General features: G+C 50.1%; 1 protein-coding gene across 6 annotated transcripts in view; it reads right to left on the reverse strand.

Annotated features, from left to right (window-relative positions):
- Window positions 1-3057: 3057 nt before the first annotated feature.
- The window catches only part of NCKIPSD (NCK interacting protein with SH3 domain), a 57236-nt gene continuing 41756 nt past the window's right edge, over window positions 3058-18537 (reverse strand). For all 6 annotated transcript variants that reach the window (XM_041466405.1, XM_041466423.1, XM_041466387.1 and 3 more), the window contains 8 exons: window positions 16949-17119; window positions 15704-15790; window positions 14207-14345; window positions 8889-8969; window positions 7580-7708; window positions 6949-7041; window positions 5271-5443; window positions 3058-4705 (listed from right to left, as the gene is read on the reverse strand). In XM_041466405.1, coding sequence (XP_041322339.1) covers window positions 4502-4705; window positions 5271-5443; window positions 6949-7041; window positions 7580-7708; window positions 8889-8969; window positions 14207-14345; window positions 15704-15790; window positions 16949-17119 — 1077 coding nt within the window. In that variant the 3' untranslated portion in view covers window positions 3058-4501. The remainder of the gene's footprint in view (window positions 4706-5270; window positions 5444-6948; window positions 7042-7579; window positions 7709-8888; window positions 8970-14206; window positions 14346-15703; window positions 15791-16948; window positions 17120-18537) is intronic.

The following is an 18537-nucleotide window of genomic DNA, read 5'->3' on the forward strand; positions in this document are numbered from 1 at the left end:
ACCGTGCACACAGCACGCACCTGCTGAGCCCAGCGAGCCGCTGCTGCGGCACTGCCGGTGCACCAGGTGCCAGAACGGTGCCCGTGCCACCGGCAGCGTCCCCAGGGCCACGCTGTGCCCCCGAGCCCGAGCAGGGCACAGCTGCCGTGCCGCCACACAAAGGGCGACAGGACGGTGCCGGCGGCTCGGCAGGAGGCACTGCCTGCCTTGGCAGCCCCTTCCGCTCCTCCTGCCCATCAAGCAGCACCACGTTGGGCATCTGCAAGGATGGGTTTTACTGTGTGAATGAGGACAGGCTTCCCTGTGCCCCGCTCCTCCAGGCGGTGTCACAGCCCAGCCCCTGCCGCCCAGCTCCCCACCCTGGGCAGCCAAGTGCGTGGCACAAATTTAGCTATCCCAGTCTGCTTCCCTGACACAGACCCCACCTGCCAACACCCACAAGGTGTGGCATCACCACCAGAGGGAAAGTTGCAGATTTTGCTTCATGCATCCCCGATATAAAACCCAACAACCAACCTTATATTTTTCCGAGGAAAATTCAGTTTGAGGCCCTTGCATTACGGTGATTCATTAATGCATCAGCCTTGTAATTTAGCTGTCGGTTTGATTCAATCAACTAATATCGCATCCTAATCCGCTGGAGCTCATAACAGGGTTTAGGTCCTCATTAGTGTTTGGCGTGCTGTGGAAGAGGGACATCCTTGGCCATGTCCTGCTGAAGGAGAGGGCATACTGGGGCAAATGCTAGGGAAGAAAGAACCATGTCAGCGAGGAAAGTAGAGCAAATCTGGGAGATGGAGGGAGTTTAGGATGGGGCAGGGAAGGGCAGGGCATACATGGGACACACTGTGCCTTCATGCACATCCTAGCTCCAAAGGGGCCCTCCTGCCCCCTGCAGAAGCCGAGGCCTGGCCACCACTGGGGAAGCCACAGGGTGGGCAGAGCAGGCAGGGCTTGTCCTGGCCCTGTGCTTGTGCTGACCTTGTGTTGTAGGACCATGATGGGAAGGCCTAAAGTGGTGGCCAGTGCAGCTCAGCATGTGCCACAGAGAAGTTCCCCTGGTGCTTACACAATGCTCAGGGCTGACACCCAGTGAATGTGGATGTCTAACCCCTGGAGAAGCCAACATGTTAATTTTTGAACTGCATAGGATGGGTAATCTGCTGTGATTAACCCCCCAACCACCACATAACACAGGGCTGTGGCCATACCAGCCATGGGCACAGAGTGCTCTTGGAGGATATATGTTGTCCCCTACAAACCCTTAAAAATCCATTTGAGCCCTCTCAGTGCTGTTAGGATAATGCCAGAGCAGCCCTGGCCCTGCACACAGCTCACCCAAGAAACCTCATTTAACACAGAGCAGCTCATCACTCACATGCAACAGAACATGCTGGCTGGATCATAGATCACACCTCCTCAAACTGGGGATGTGCCATCAGGAAACCAAATCAGGAGAGAGGCAATACTTTTTAAAAGTAATGAAGGCTTTCAAGTTTATTTGTTCTAATTACCCAGCTGACAGCTCAGGGGAGGAGGAGAAAATTATCAGGGTATTACTGCCACAAAATAGTTGTAATTGAATCATTCCAGACAATAAAGCAGAAGCGCAGGTCACAGGCAATGTGTCACTCCCCCCACACCAGCCCCCCAACACCCCTGAGTGTTGCACCACAATAAAAACACCAATATGAGGAGACACTGCTCTAATTGTGCATTATTACAGCCAACTATCTTGAGTGTCTCACCTACATGGAGAGCAGGATCTGCTGAGCAGGCTGGGGACAGTGAGTTTACATGCTGCAGTTTGGTTTCCTGTGATGAGTGAAGGACTCTCCTGTGCAGCAGGGGCATCTCTCCGGCTGGACCCCACAGCCAGTTCCCCCCCAGCTCTTCCAGCCCTCGGCTGCGGTGGCAGCAGGGTGGTGGGGCAGGGGGTGTTATGCTGCTGTGCTGCTGGGATAGGGTGAGCAACCCCACGGACAGCAACGGCTCGGGGATGCCAATGGGAGCCAGCTCTGCAGTGCGGGCTCCTGGCAAGCAGAGCCACTGGTCCTGCCACTGCTGGGCTTGCCTGGCACAGCAAAGCCTGTGCTGTGTCACTGGGGGCAAGTGCCAGATGAACTTCTTGCCACAGCAGCACGTCATGGGCCAACAAGAAGCCCCAATCTCGGAAGCGAGCCGAGGTTGGCTCAGGAGCACACACAACCATGTGCTGCACAGAGCAATGGGGCACACGAGAGCCACCTTGGGGGACACTCCAGTGAGCAGTGGCAGCCCTTGTGTGTCACGACTGACCCCAGGTGTGCAAATTGCACATTTCAAGGCCACATGCCTGGGGACTTTGGAGACAGAGGCCAAAGAGGCAGCAGCTGGGACAGTCCTGGCCCCAATTCCGCAGGTAGCTGAGTTTGATGCCATCCCTATGTTTGCAGTGGCACAGCTTGCACCTGGCATCTACACCCCTGCCCTGGCAGGGCTGTGCCCATGGCCTGGCTGGCTCCCTTGGCACAGAGCCAGGAGCAGAGCCCAGCTTCCTGCTGCCAACATAGTGCTCTGCCCAGTGCCTGCTGTGCTCCCACTGCAGAAGCCCTGCCATCCCAGCACCCCAGAGCTGCAGGCACGGGCTGAGGTTTGGGAGCACACAGCCAAAGCACCATTCATTACACTCGATACAGACCATTAAACCCTTCCCTGCCCGGGCTCGCTGCCGTGGCAGATCCGCTGGGAGCCAGCTGAGGCTGCACGTACCTTGTGGGAAGCGAACTGTGAGTCCAGCTCTGCCAAACCCTTAATGTGGAGCAGCGATGCTGGGCAGGCCCCAGGAATGATGGCTGTGCCCCTAGCAAGGGCTGCTGCCCTCCACCCTTCCTTGTAACCAGCAACATGGTAGAAAAAGACAAGGCAAGAAGCTGAATGAGGGAAAAGGACTGCATTATTCCCATTTGGAGATCAGCACCCACTGCTCTGCCCCTGTGGGCAGCAGGCACCCAACCACTCCTGATGCTTTGGTGCCCCCATGACAGGATTGGGCAGGCAGGGCTACACTCACAGAAGTCCAGTTTAAGACATTTTTATTCTTCTGCAGGTTACACTTAGTGTTTAAGAAAATACAGGATCCCTTTTGACATTCATACATTTTTACAGGGAAAAAATAGGTTTCTCTACTAGGGTGGTTATTAAGCTTGGGCATTCCCAGGCTGACTTCCTTGGCTGCCAGGACAACACCCTCCTTTCTCCAAGCATCACTGCCCCAGTGGCCAGTCCAGGCCTGCAGAGCTTGTGTCACCCCTTCAAGCTAACAAAACAAAACAAAAAATTAAAGTAAATACAGTGCCCAGTATTTCCAGTTTCACAGCTCCTACACTGGCTACTGCAAAAGAAGACCTGGAGACAGGGAGTGACCACACTGTGCACACAAATATCTAAGAGACCCACGTTAGTGTGTGTGACTGTCTGGGCCAGGGAAGCAGGTTAATCCCATTTGCTAGAAACCTAGAGGAAATAAAAATAAGGGTTCCCCACAATTAGCGTAGTCACAAACAGCTACTGGACACCAGGCTCACGCTGCCTCTGAGCGCTGCCATGGGCACAGGGGGCAGCGAGGCAGAGCTACGATGAAGCTCAAGGCAAGAAATGCACGCGCTTCACGAACAGAGCGCGCCTGCCCGAGGGCAGCCCCTCTGCTCGAGGCAATGCTGCAACACAGGTGGCAAGTGGCAGCTCCACTTGGCAGGACACGTCTTTGTGCTGTGTGCAGCCAAGGGCTTCCTAAGGGCAGTGTCATCCACGTGGCTCTTACTTCTAGGCTGCCACAGTGTGCAAGTAATTCAGATTTAAACATCACTATAGAAAGCAGATTGAAAAGCAGCTGCTGGGGTAAGTCCTCCATGACCCAAGGTGGGCTGCTGCCCAGGGGCAAAGCTGAAGGCTAGGAGGGAGTGAAAGGCTCACTAGACGAGGCGTTAGACAGCGAGCAGCTACTTTCCCTTGGCAGGGCTGCAGCACATTGGCACTAGCAGCAGGAAACAAAACAGATGTTACAAAAGCTTCTTCCAAGCACCAGCGGACTCCACTTGGTCACTGCAGGGAGAGAGACGCACATGGAAAAGAAGTGATACTCTAAGGCAAAGGCCTTTCTCTTCAGGACCTCGGGACACCAGTGCAGCTAAACATCCCCCCGTGCTGGCTGCTAAGCCCCCACAAGCTCTCTGCCCTTCCCACTAACACCAGCTGCCCAAATAGCTCCTGCTGAGTCTTGCAGGCAAACCACGTGCCAGCGCCCACCCTGCTCCGCCTGCCCCGGGCACCAGGCCCCGGGGGCACCCCACACCCTCTCTGCCACTGGCACTTCCACAGGGCCGGTGAACGCTGTCCCAACCTTAGGCCTCACACAGAGGGATATAAGGTATGAGCTGTACTGGGAGGGAATGGGGAGAAAGTGTCAACAAAAGACATAGTCGATCCAAGTGGTTCAAACTCCAGTCCAAGGTGAGGAGCATTAGCTGGTACCAGAAGAGATTTCTGGGAACTCCTTATAAATCTCCAAGATGATCAGTTTCTCCATCTGGCACTGCTGGTCCTCCTCCTCCTCGCCCAGGATGCGCTGCAGGATGCCCTGCAGGTCAGTGAGGCGGTGCTGGTGCTGCAGGTAGGGCGTGGAGCGGATGATGGCATGCATCAGGGACAGATACTCCATCCTCAGCTGCCAGGTGGGAGGGGAGACAAAACACAGAGCACAGTGAAAGATTTGAAGTGAGATAAACAAGCATGCCAGCCTCCATTACAGCATGAGCACAGGAACAGCTGCTTGCTGCTGCACCATCAACCAGAGCACAACTCCAGAGGCACCTGCTTTTCCTTAAGTATCATTAGTAACTATGGAAAACTCTGCTTTTCCCACAGCAAGACAGATGCTCCTCCCCCTGCCCTCGAACACATCCACATCCCCCACCTCTTGCAACACCAAACAAGAGAGATTCCTCCTACTACTACTCACAGAGGGTCTCTCTTCCCAAAGGACCCTGGTCAGAAGTGTGCAGATCACCAGAAGCCTGGCAGATCTTTCTTCAAATATGCTGGTGTGCCAGACAGGATAAATCCTCCCTTCCTCCTCAGCTCCCAGTGTTGATTTAAGCACCCAGAAATGTTATGCCCACCCCAGAACTCCACTCTTGCCTGCACCAGCAGGCCCCATGAGGGGCCAGGAAAAACACCATTGTTTTGGGACTGTGCTCCCTTCCCCAGTGCCTGTGAGTTACTGTGAGCACCTTGTCTCCAGGAGAGAGATCCGCAATCTGCCGCACCAGGATGTCTATCAGGACCATCATGTCTGTGTGATAGAAGATGCTGGCTGTATCCTTGCTGGCAAAGATGTCCTGCAGAAACTTCAGCACTGAGTGTGGTGGCTGAGGCTGATGCTTGAAGATGCAAACTGGATCATCTGGGGGAGGCAGAGACACTGTGCTGAGCCGCCCGCTCCCCGTTGCCCCTGTGCTCCACCTTCAGTGCACTTCCCTTCGTTAGACCCTTTAGAGAGGAGGCTGCCCTGCCCTCAGCCAGCCACTCCCTGCCCATGGATAGCTTTGGTGCTCAAAGATGTAATCAGGATGGCAGCTCTGCAGGCTACCAAGATGAGAGCAAACTCATTATGATGAGCATTAATCACTGTTTATATTTCACTGACCATCCCAGGTGAGAGCGCATTAGCACACTGCCTCTCAGTATCTCCTGTTTTTGCTCAACAGCTACCACTCATTTTCTCCCTGGTTTATTAAGAGGGGTCCAATAACCTCTCTGAAAAGCACATCAGAGCCTGTACCACAAACAGGCTTTCACCAGAGACCAGGCTAGTATTGTCCCAGAAGCAAGAAAAGAAAAACTTCCAAGTTGAAATGAGCCACCACATCCTGTTCTCTTGCAAAACACATCCCTGCAGACTCCAAAGGGGCTCTGGGCCAAGGCAGCTCCTCCAGCAGTTGTCAGGAAGGCAGGCAAAACAGAAGCATCTTCATTAGGTTGTGGCCCCCCTCTTTCTTCTCCCAGCTCCTCACTGTAAGGTGATCTCTGCAGGGAATCTGGCAGGGAAAGGCCTAAACAAAGGCTTTGGGAGGAGGCCAGACAGAAGAGCACTGGGGTGCCTGCTGCCCTCAAGCTGATATAGTGTGGAGACAGTGATTTGCAGCCCCAAAGAGAACTAAAGCCAGAGTAAGATGAGCTGCATGCATCACAGGATGGGTTATTTCCAGCAGCTCAACAAAATGAGTTCTCTCAGGCAGCAAAGCTCCTGTGCTCCAGAAGGTATTAGCAAGCACAATAGTGGCCTGCAGCACAGGCTGAAAGACCTGGCACCACTCTTCCTGCAGAGATCTCCAGTGTTCCAGCAATCTGCTCTGCAACAGCTCTACAAGTACACTGGATTTCACTCCATGCCTGAAGCAGACACAAGGCTAACCCTCTGCTGGCAATTCAGAAATGCAAAGTTCCACTCTAAGCAGCGTTTCTGAAGATAAAGCTCCCTCTGCATCTGTCCCCCAGGGCAGATGTTTGCCAGCACAGGCAGAAGTTTCTATGCCAGCACACACTGAGTCCTCTGCCGGTCCAAGGACAGAAGTGGCCCAGGACCAGCCTTCCTCCCAGACAAGAGCTTGCCCATGGCAGCTGGTCCATGCTCTGAGATGGAGCTGATCTGACCCAGAAGTATGTAAATGGCAGCCACTCCTCTGTCCCTACATGCCATTACCTTATTCCTTGTGCAGCTCCATCCTCAGCAATGCAGACTGTCACCCTCATGAACTCACCAGAAAGCAGCACAGCACAGCCTGAGCTGGCAGCTCCTCAGCTACCTCAGCACCCCTAAAATCCTACCCTGTAATGAGCATGGCTGTGTCTCCCCAAGCATCTGTGTGCACCTCCTGTCAGGCATGTGTGTCACACACACACACTCACCTCCTCTGTTCAGCAGCAGCAGCAGCTTCTCTGTGAAAGTCTTTACATTGGAGTGCTTGCTTATTGTAGTCATGATCACACTGTGTTCTGGAACTAAAGAAGAAACGTGTTCAGCATCTCCCTTTGTCTCCTGAAGACCATGGTGATAAAAACACACAAGGGATGGTCCCTATTTAACATCAGTACTCTGGGGTGCTTTGGGGAACCACAGCCTATCAGGGCTACAAAAAGATTCAGGCCACAGAGTGGCCAAGACCCAAAGAAGGCAAAGGACTTTTGTTCTGAGTTGGTATTGAGAAATGCCCACTGAAGCATCTTCTCTCCCACGTCACCCATGCCTATAAATTAACCCCATTCATGCTCTGTAAGTACACCCCAACAACTCTTTTGATTAGGCACCATGGAAGCCCAGTGACAAATCCACTGAGCTGCCCAGAGCTGCTGGGCAGGGGCTCTCAGACCATTTTTTCCTCTAGGGTTTTGCACTACATTTAAACACAGTGTAGTGCCAGAGACTGGGAGAGCTGATTGGTGGTTACAGCACCATCAAGACCCAGTAAGATTCTCCCTCCCCATTTTTCACACTCCAGACCACCGAAATCCTGCCAAGGCAGAGCAGCACCAGTTCAACCTGGAATGTGGAGATTGAAGGCCAGAAGGACGTTGACAAATAAGTCAGGCAGCTGGTCAGTGGTGTCCGAGGGCAGCCCGTCCTCAATCACATCCAGCAGGAACTGCACAAACTGAGAGTTGAGATGTTCTGCACAAGGAGAAAGGGGCATTTACAGCACAGTGAAAATAAACCAAGCAACAAGGGACCATCCAAGCCATTTCTCTGTTCTTTTATGCTTAAAAACCATCAGTGTCAGCCTCTAGGGAATGAAGGGCTCTTCAAGTGGACTAGACAGACCACTGAAGCATCTTTGTGTGAGACACAGTGTAGGGGATTGCTGAAATTTGGTACCCCAACTGGCATTTGTTTTGAGTAAACAAAACACCAAATCCTGCTCTAGCTGTTGCAGAACCAATGCCACCAGTGAAGGCTTCAAGGTAGGAAGAGATTGGCATTCTTCACCACTGGTTCAGTTAATTTCTTTTAAGAAACCCCTAAAACCTAGATCATTAGTAATAACCCAGTTTTCAATTCAGCTATTAGGAAAGCTCAGGAGCTCATACAAATAAGTCCACCTGCAGAAAACAACGGCCAGGGTTACACAAGGAGAGGAAAACAGGAGATCTTTACTGCACCACTTTAAATCTTGTACAGTTTTACCCAGTGTTAAGGTAAAGCTGCTGCTGAGATATTTATAAAAATATCTACTGGATTTCTAGGAAAATTGAGCTCAGAATTTCCCAAATACAAAATAGCTGTGGGAAGAAGTGGGCAGTGCTTTCTGGCTGAAATGAAAGGACAGAGGATAAAACAGAATATTTGCACTTCGTAATTGACCACAATACTCTTAATCATCTCCACTTTCCCCAAGAGCCTGAACTACAGAGGGCTGCACTATCCTGCTGGAAGAGAGACCAGAAAGAGGCCACATTATGCAGCTGACAGCCTTAGTGGGTGTTTGTGTAGGGATCTGGGATCTCAGCCTCATCAGCAGACAGTCTCCAAAGCAAGTAAGAGGTGTGTGCTTTCACACAGGCCAGACGTAAAACAAAATGCCACTTAGTCACAGGGATGGGCAAATCCATGTTGCCTGCAGCATGGCATTCAGTCCTCCACTGCTCTAACCCAGATTTGTGCTGCTCTTTGGAAATCTGGCATCTCAGCCCAGTGCTTCAGGCTCTATTGATAAAGAACAGACGCTACTCTTGCTGGGCCTTCCACTGAGCTGTCCCTGGCCTTGAGCATCAGGAGAAGTCCCTTCCCCGTGTCTGCCAGCAAGCCCCAGACATCCCATCAGCAGCCCTGCTATGAGCACAACCTCTCTTACCATAGTGGTGATATGGCAGGGGCTCCCCCATGGAGAACATCATGGCCAGCACCAGCGCAGAGTAACACATCTTTTGGTGATCTGCAAGACAAAGTTCCTGTCATTAGTTCTTCCCAGGATGTGAAACCTTTCCCCAGCTGCTGCTGGCAAGTCACACATTTCATACAGACATTTAACACTGATTAGCCCACTCCTCATTCCTGTACTGACTGAGCAGTAAGGGTGTTTTTCTCCATTTTAGCACAGCACACGCCTTCTGTGCCGTGTGTTTCCAAAGCAATTTAAAAATAATCATAACAAGAGTCCTCTATTTTTTTCCCCTCTACTTCAGAGGATCTGGGCAAACTTGATCTGAATAATTAAAAACCTCCCCTGCACAGTCCCAGGACACATCCCATAGTTATGTAATTATTGAACCCAGAAAAAGCATCCATCTGGCCAGCTCAAAATACTGCCTGTTCCAACCAACACCACCCCCAGACAGCCATGCTGCTTGTTACCATCTCTGCACTGCTCTACTTTTGCTACCTCAGCTCTGCCTGAAGGTATAAAAGCTCCCTGGGGAGACCAGATCACTGCTCAGGCTGTGCATCTGCCCACCTCCCAGGCCACACATCTCCAGCACTGATACATCCCACAGCCTGCTAGTCTGACACAATTTTCGCTGGCAGCAGCTATATGTGAATGCTCCAAAGAGCCCCTGCCAGTGTCTTTCCTGAATTTTAATTAATGGATACCTCTCAATAAATATTTGCAGTACAAAAAAAAAAAAAAAAAAAGTAATCAAATAGGATCTGTGCCCTCATCAAATGTAGCCTCTGTCCAGTTCAGCAAGTCTGAAGGCAACAGGAAAATGAGTATTATTTAGGTTACCACACATACTGGCTAAATAAAGTTCAGCTACATCTGCCAGAAAGAGCCCTGGGGCACAAGGAAACCAAAGGTGTAATTATGAAAAACTGACCAAAACTACTTTTCATCAGAGGAGAAAAAGGCCCCTTCAATCTCTGATGCTCTTTCTGGCCATACTGCTGCCCTGCACAATACACACCAGTTCCAGTGCTCCCTCCAAACTCTTTAAGATATTTTACTTCTCCATGCACAAAGCAACTAATCTGTAAGCTCTGCACCCTGCAGTTTGGCTCTGACTGCACAGGCTGATGCCTTCAATGTCACCACTTACTCCTGGATTTGGCCAAAGGACTTGCAACATTTGGCAGCTCTCAGATTTACTGTCAGCATGGGGGAAAAAATACTATTGAGTTATTCCAGCCCCATGCCCCTGGAAAGTCAGTTCTGTCAGCAAAGCCTCTCCACTCAAAGCACACTCACACTGTCACAGTTCCACACGATGCCTCAGTTTTCAATCAGCAAGTACTTTGAGTAAAAATAGATCATTTGCAGCTTAACCAGATACTACAGTATGAACAAGATTAAGAGCTTGTAGACCATGTGGCAGCAAAAGAAGGCTGAAAACTGCTGTTTACTCTCTGTAAACAGAGAGGGAGGATATTTTATGACTTAAATATAATTCATACTTCTTATATAAGAAGTTCTCAGCTATAAGGTGACAGTGATGCCAAAGCACACTGTAACAGAAAAGGGATCTGATAAACTGTTCACCACATGATTTTTTCATTCTTTCCTCCATGGCTACAGGAGCTGGGTTTCAGAGGAAGGACACTGCAGTAGGTAGACACAGGGGGCTGCTGTTTTCATGTTCCTAAAAAGGCTTTATTTTGTCAACAAAACATTTTCTCTCATCTCATCAGGAGCAATGAAATAAAGTGAGAGCCAGAAACCAGTGATAAACATGGCAGTATCAAATATTGAGGAACAGACTAGAGATGGGAGGGAAGAGACTAGTTTTATACCTCCTTGGTCCATCTGCCATTAACTGATGTCCATTCATTTGGCTGACAGCAGTCTACATGACCAGGAGGCAAATCTTGTTGTATTTCCCTAAAGATGACAAATCAAAGAATGCTGAAACCAGCCAGAAACCTGAACTTGGGGCAAATCCAGATGAACCCAGGGCACTCACACTGCACAGGCTCTACAAGTTTTTGGGAGTGTCCCAGCAGCAGCAGGACAAGGCTCCAAGACTCACCATGCTGAATAACAGAGTAACTGTCAGTCAAAACACAGCTTTTGGTTTTTACCTTACAGAGCAGCGCCAGTGGCTGTCAGAAATTAAATAGTATCAATGCAGCTCTCCTGAAGCAGAGGGACTGCTGACAACAGACTGAGAAGCATCACTGAAGCAGCCATGACAGGTGGGAGAGATACAGCTGTTTGCTTACCAGCCTGCATTGCTGAAAACTACTGAGATGGTGGTAAGAAACTGCAATCATGTATGAAAAGCATTTCTCAGAGGCCTTTGAAAACCTTGCTTCCACCTTCTAAACACAGCAGTGTGAAATGTGGGCACTGGAAGCAGACACAATTGTCTGTGACTGAAGGGAGAAGAGCCTGACAGCTGACTTGCATGTAAAACTGTGCTGCAACAAGAGACAAAGTCATGATTACAGACTGGATTATCCCTGTCTGTCTTCTTTGGAATTGTTCTGGCTAATTCTGTCTTGCTGTGGCTTATTATAAGGTGTTCTAACATGGATAGATGTGCAGGCCAGCTGCAGCAGAAGGAAGGAGCTGTCCAGAAGCAGTAAGACCCAAGAATCTGCAGAAGAACTGGCCATCAGCCAACATGTCTGCATCAGTTCCAGGGTGAAGTCCTCACCAAAGGCACCCAGCATCCACAGACACAGCTTCTGCCCCAGCTGCTCTTCAGTAATAAGCCAGGAGGGATCCCACAGAGCTGCTGCAGCCAGTTCCAACTCCCCAGTTGTGTAGTGTTGGCACTGACTGCTCTGGCTGCAGTCACCCACAGAAGGGATTAGCTATTCCACAGCATGTCACGGATCAGCTGCTATTCCCCAGTTTTTAGTACCAAAATAAGCTCAAGTCATTCTAGGATTCAAGGTCATGTTTTCACACAAGCTTGCCATTTGCTGGCAGCACATGAAGCAGTAAAGCACCAGAATGGCAGGAGGGAACTACTGATGCCCAGAACCACCTCTGAAGGACAGACACATTTGGGCCAAGGATGGGTACCCCCCTGCTGCCCCACTGTGAAGGCTGAGAGGACTGGATGATTCACAGATGCCATAAAGCTTAGCACAAGGAAAGCAGCACAGGATGAGGACACTGATTTGTGAGGCTCCTGTATCCACACAGTGGTCTGTCAGCCAAGGAGGAGCACCTTTTCACCCTCCAACTGGACCACCTTACAGCAAGGAGGGAAAATCCCGCCCCTGAGGTGATGCTAGGGAAAGGGAGATGCTGCAGAGCTGCAGGCTGGCAGCTCAGAGGACACAGTAGAGCCACTTCTCACCCACTTCCACTGCCCTACTTTTAGGACCCCAAAGCAGAGCTAAGATTTGCTGAGAGACAGGCCTGCTCCTGCCTAAGCACTACCTGGAGATCAGCAGAGATGTGCAGAAGTCACATACGTCAGAGCTCAAAGCTCCATACCCACCAAGAGGCTGAATCAGCTGTGCTGTCTGGGGTGACACTGCCCTGGGCAAAACACAGCATCACTGCAACCAGGCAAGGAGTAAGAAGGGTGACTAGCCCACTCTGCCTGCACAAAGACAGCTCAGGAAGAGGGCAGGAGACAGAACCCTGTTTGGGAAGGTGCACAGGATGCTCACTTAGAGACATTCTTTGTGAATGAATGATGGAAGCACAATAAAGTTTCTTTTTGGCAGCACAAAATCAGGAGAAATGCTGCTGCAGGGGCACAGTCACAGTCCCATAACCAAGCAGCATTTGCTTCTTGGGCAGTAAAACCTCAGCCTGGAGAAGATGCTTCTCAGGCATAACCAGATTAAACACCAAGAGTGTAGTAAGTTCACAGCACAGAATTTATAAGCAGCAGTAACAAAAGAGGAAGCACAACCAGCACAGGAGTGCAGGACTTGCAGTCCCACACCACCAGCCCTTCTCCCTGCCCTGAAATGCCACCCTCCTCACCTCTGAAATGCCTGCACTTCAAAGCATCTAGGCAAAGACAAGTACAAAGCCTTCTACAACAGGCTTGATTTTCGTCTCCCATAGTCCTTTCCAGAGATGAGCCCTGTTAATGCTGCCCAGCAGAGTCAGGATGGCAGGGACTCATCTGTGGTGGGATGCTGGGGACAGGAATGTCTATTATGCAGGTTCAGAGTGGTCATCTGGGACATTTACTCAGCTCACCTAAAATGGATGGGACAGTCCCTGTTCTCTGCAGACCTGTCAACCCTTACACAGCCTCATCACCAAATTATACCCCTCCACATGACACCCACAACCGACCGCAACCAGGGCAGCAAGGCTGCAAACACCAGGCTCTTCTGATTTGATCCATGTGGTCCCTCAACAGCTACTCTAATTGTGGGTCACAATTAGCACAAGACAATGGATTTTCAATGTCCTTTTAAGAGAAATATGCCACTGCCAGCACTGGTGGCCTACAGCTTGGCTTCAAAATGAGGAGCAAAGCTGTGACTGTCCAAGACCAGGCACGTGTGGGGAGCTGGAAGGTAACTCCAGGGGAGTATTACTCCATGTTCACCTTACTGTTAGGCTTTTTCCAGCATGTGCTTCTGGCTGCTTGGAAATAAAGGACACTGGGCTAAGCAGGAGGTCTGAGGACACAAAGGACATTCCTGTTAGCAGCAGGGACAGGTGATGCTAAAAAATGAAGGAGAGTGAAGTAGAAGGAACATGAGGGCAAAGCCTGAATATGGAAAGCAAAGAGCTGGGAAAACCTGGACCATGGCACTATCCTGCAGAGGACCAGGACTGCAATGCTAACAACAGCACTACCATCTTCCTTGGCACAGTGGTGGAGAAAAGGCCCTTTCCTTTAACCAGCACACATCTCATTCACCACCACGAAACACCACAAAAATTTGGTCTAGAACACTGGAAAAAACTCTTTAAGAAACTGCAGAGGTCTTCCTTGAGATCTGCAAGTGTCTCTTGTCAGCATTATGAAATAAAACTGGAACAACTCAAAACATGTTTTAAGACATCTACAAGAAGTGACACAGATCATTAATGGCATGTTCAAGAGCTGGAGGGCCTCGCACCGCTGGACTGAAACATCCCTTCCTGTGCATTTCCCAGTTACAGAGGTAATAACCTGAATAACTTTAAAACCAGACACCATTCCCCCTGAGCATGTGGAGCAATGGGGGGCCACTGCTGCTGCTGCAAATCATGTAATGGGAAGACATATTCCCAGGGCAGTGGGAAGAGCAGCTCTGGCTCACCCTGTGTGTGAGTCTGCATGTCCCGGGCCAGCTCCATCGGCAGCACGGAATTCACAAGCGTTGAGATAACGGCAGCGTCCAAGTTGCACATGGCTCCAAAGCACTTCAGCAGCAGGAGGCGCAAGGGCACCCTGTGTTCCTGCAAAACAAATTTGTTAGATCAAACCGTGTCCTAGAGGAGGGCTCACTCTGAGGCAGACAAACAGCTTCTAGAAGTTCCTGTTGTTAGGAAGCCACAGACCTTCCCAGAGTGACATGAACCCAGAAGCTCTAAAAGCTTTTAGCAACAGTACAGGAATCACTTTACAATAATGTTCACAAGTGGGCTGGCTACAGGTTGTTGGCACATGTGGTCAGAGGGCATGTGGCAGCCAGAGCTCAGATCTGAGATGTCCCGCATCATCCACTAAATCTGGTAACACACCAACAACCCATACCTGTCCCCAGCAAAGAGACTGATTGTGCTGGGTAGCCAGGATTCTCTGAGCATGCTAAGGTTTTGTGAACACTGCTCTGATGAAGGTTTCTTGGCAAGGTAACATTTGCAAGCTCTCTTCAGAAAGTTTTGGGACATGCAAGGATTCCAGCAAAGATAATGCTAAGCCTGCACCTCGCATGCAGGAGCTCTGATGCTGAGGTAATCTGCATACTCCACCCTCAGCCAAAAACTCCAGGGTTCAGAGAACACAAGTGAGCCAAGCCCTGGCACTGGGCACGAGAGCAGCCAGGACAGGACACCCAACTGCTCCCTACCTGGTCAGGCTTCCTTGGAATTGTGGTCAGACAAGAGCAGGCAGTGAAAAGTCAGCAGGCTCTGACTGCCCAGCCTGCCTTCCTGCTCTCAGCTATGCTACAGCTCCCTGATGCTGAGGTCTGGGTTCAGACACACAAGTGCTACATGAAAGCAAAATGCCACAAGACTTGATGTGCTGTAGCTGGGGACTTAGGGACAAGATGGGGACAAGTTTTTTACTCCCACACAGTCCTACAACAGAACATTCCAGGAAGGAGAGGGGCAAAGCAACACTACATAGGTGTTTAAGGCAAAACTTCCATTTCTTCCTCTAAACATATTTCCTTCCTCACTCCAAAGGCTTCTACTCATTACCTACTTTCCTAACCAAAGTTATTTACCCAATGCACAGTAGTGCATTAATTAAAAGAAGAGCAATCACAGCCTGTCAGATCTCCCAAGGCATCCTCTGAAATCCTTCCTCTAGATACCAGTGATGCCAATGCTGTCCCTCAATGGGCCAGTAAAAGCAGCAAGCTTTACCCTTGCCAAGTGCTAGCTACTGCTTCAAAGACTACAGCATCCTCTGCTCCTTCACACAACTTTCATGCACAGCATTGACATTTGCCAGCATTTGAAAGGGATATGCTGCAATTTCAGTAAGACCACAGAACTGCCCTATCCAAGGGAAACATCTTAACCAATGCTCTTTTGCATCTTCAGGGAAATCTTAAAAAGCCATTTGGTGCATTCTGCCACCTTACCATCTGATAATATGCCACAAGGGACAGGACAGATTCAAACTCATTCTTCTTGCACATCTTCTTGCAAACTTCTGGGTCTGCATCTGTCTGGAAGAAGGAATTGACAGGTAACCCAATGACAATCAAAGCAGAAGGTGCCTGCTGCAGGGACCTCAAGGGAGTCCACCTGCTTTCAGATCTCAGTAGCCCCAACATCTCACAAAGCAACTGAAGGTAGAGCACAGAAACAGGTCAAGAACCATCACCCTTCATCATCACTCTTCACCATCAAAGTGGATTCTTGAGAAATGCCTCTGCCACAGAGCACATCTCAGGCTGAAAATATCTAAAACACGACTCAAAAAGCACCTGATTGAGAGCATCACAGTTACACAGGGCAGCTGCAGCACTGCTCCCATCCTGAGATGCACATCTTCTCCCACCCCTAAGTTAGGAGGAAATGGTTGCACAAAATCCCACTCAGCCTTGCCCTGCAGGCCCACAGCAAGGCAGCACAGGCTGTATGCAGAGTGACAAAGACCCTGGCATTTATTACAGAAAACATACCTGCTTTCTCCAGAACTAGAGAGGACCAGAAAATAGTGCCAGAGCAAACCCCACACCAGTACCCCTAACACAGACCATGCCACTGCATTGAGGGCAGTTTCCAAATCATCCCTGGACACAGACTAGTGAGAGCACTGGGACAGTAATCCCACTGCTGCTCACCATGGGCATGTTCCTCTCCTGTATGCAGAGATGTGTGAGATGATTTATACTTTCAGACAAAACCAGCTTTAAAGCTCGCTTTCAAGGCAACCAAAGAATGCTCTTTGCATTTAATGAGCTTAACCCCACAGATACCTCCCAGGAATGGAGGATATCTTAAGTGGAAGATGTTTAAATGGGCTTAGGAGTGCAACAACCCTCACTAGAGACTTCCAGGTTTTCTGTGGCAGGTTGGGTTTTTTGGAGGTGAGGGTTTATATCCTCTTGTGATAGGTAAATACCAAAACTACCATGAACAGCTCAGTAACGCTTTTCAGAACAGCTCTGTAAGGTGGAATGGAGAGTAAAGGCAGCTCAAGAGCACTGCAGAGCCCACAGAGAAGGGTAGGGCTTACTGACACTAAAGGATGCACAAGAAACCTGTGCCCCCAAAACAGGAGATCCAGTGGCAACACAGGGCTGAAGGAGGTCAAAAAAAAAGGAACTTCACCAGCACTGTCTGCTCTAGTCTGCCTCTAAAGAGAGGAATTTACTCACCAGGATGCGAAGCAGCTCCTCCAGGTAGCAGCAGATGACATTCTCATCCTCGTAGAGCGCCCAGCTGCGCTGCTGAGCATCATCCTTGTGCCTGGCCAGATCGGCAAAGATCACCTCCAGCCGCTGCTCGTCGTGGCAGATCTGGCCCGAGGGCAGCCCCGCACTCAGGTTCTGCACGACAGCAAAACCACTGGTTAGTGGGGCCCTGACAGCTGGCTGTTGTTTGGGTGCCTGTTTCCTGCAATCTTGTCTCACAACTGGCAGCTGACCTCATTCAGTCAAGAGCTGGCAGTATAAAACCAGTAAGTTTATGACACATGTTATTTCAGATCTCATACTTTTGGAGCCTCTACTCTCTGTAGGTTCTGGAAATCATACTGAGAATGGGAAAAGCCAAACCAGCCTGGTATGGGCCAGGACCACTGCCAGGCAGCAGCTGAGCACCCCCAGTGAAACAGACATGTCCTGGACAGCAGACCACCACACTGCACAGCTGCCTCGAGGCAGGAGAAGTTCCCTCTGCTGCCCACTCCCTCCAGCCTGAAAGGGACAGATCTGCCTTGAATTCTTGGCTCAAGAGCAGGGACTTGTGTGGTGCTCTCCTTGCCAGATGCTCTAGGCCTGGATCCTCTGCAGCAAGAACAGGAAGCAATTCATCATGGGCTGCATTGGTTTTGCTTCATTCCAAACAGCAGAGCTCCACTGTTCACCACAGCTCTGAAGTGTGTGGCCACCCAGTAAACCTTACTGCACACATCCCATTCTCCAACTGCTGTCAACTGCATCCCCGCCACTTCTGCCTCACACACAACCCTTGCCATGAAGGTCTCACTCTTCAGTTGCCTTTCCTTTGCTCTTCCTCTCCTTCAAGAAAGAGGGGAGTGGTGAGGGTGCATTTAACCCACCTGAACAGCCGCTGTGCTCTGGGATTTAGGATAAGCCTCTAGGACCTAAGTATATCACATGAATCACTTGGTTTCCTGAAAGCAAGGCAAGAAGGGGGGGTTCAGTACATGGAACTGAGCTGATCATAGGTGATGTGCCCAGGCACTATTAAGAGAGGTAAGGACTAATTTGTGAAAAAGCTTAAATTATATACACAAGGGTTTGGCAGCAGTGACAACAAGCAGTAGGAGATCAGTGAGGTGGAAGAGAACCAAGCTGAGAAATTCAAACAACAGGGAAAACCCACTCACTGAGACCAAATTCCTAAAAAATTTTGGATGAGGCTGTCTTACCACATGCAGCAACAAGTCATGATCACTCAGTGAGAAAAGGCCTTTATAACTTACCAGCCAGGAACCTGGAACCTCAGAGAAGACTTAGTCCTTCTAACAGGCTGGCTGTGCAGGCAGGGGCAGCAAGCCTTTAGGCAGACTTCACTTTGGGAGCAGAGCAGATAGATTTTGTACAGACAGGAGCCCATGTCTTGTGCCAGTTGTGACACCTGCACATGGATGGCCAAGTGCAGGAGCTGCACCCCTCCTGCCCATCCCCACCCTCCAGCCCTCTGTGGGGAAACCACTCCATGTTTAACACTAATGTCTTGCCTGCTTTATTAGAGACAGACTTGTTACTTATTTGCTTTG

The sequence above is a fragment of the Pyrgilauda ruficollis genome, unplaced genomic scaffold, assembly GCF_017590135.1.
Source record: "Pyrgilauda ruficollis isolate IOZ18807 unplaced genomic scaffold, ASM1759013v1 scaffold10, whole genome shotgun sequence".
In the NCBI taxonomy this organism is placed as follows: Eukaryota; Metazoa; Chordata; class Aves; order Passeriformes; family Passeridae; genus Pyrgilauda; species Pyrgilauda ruficollis.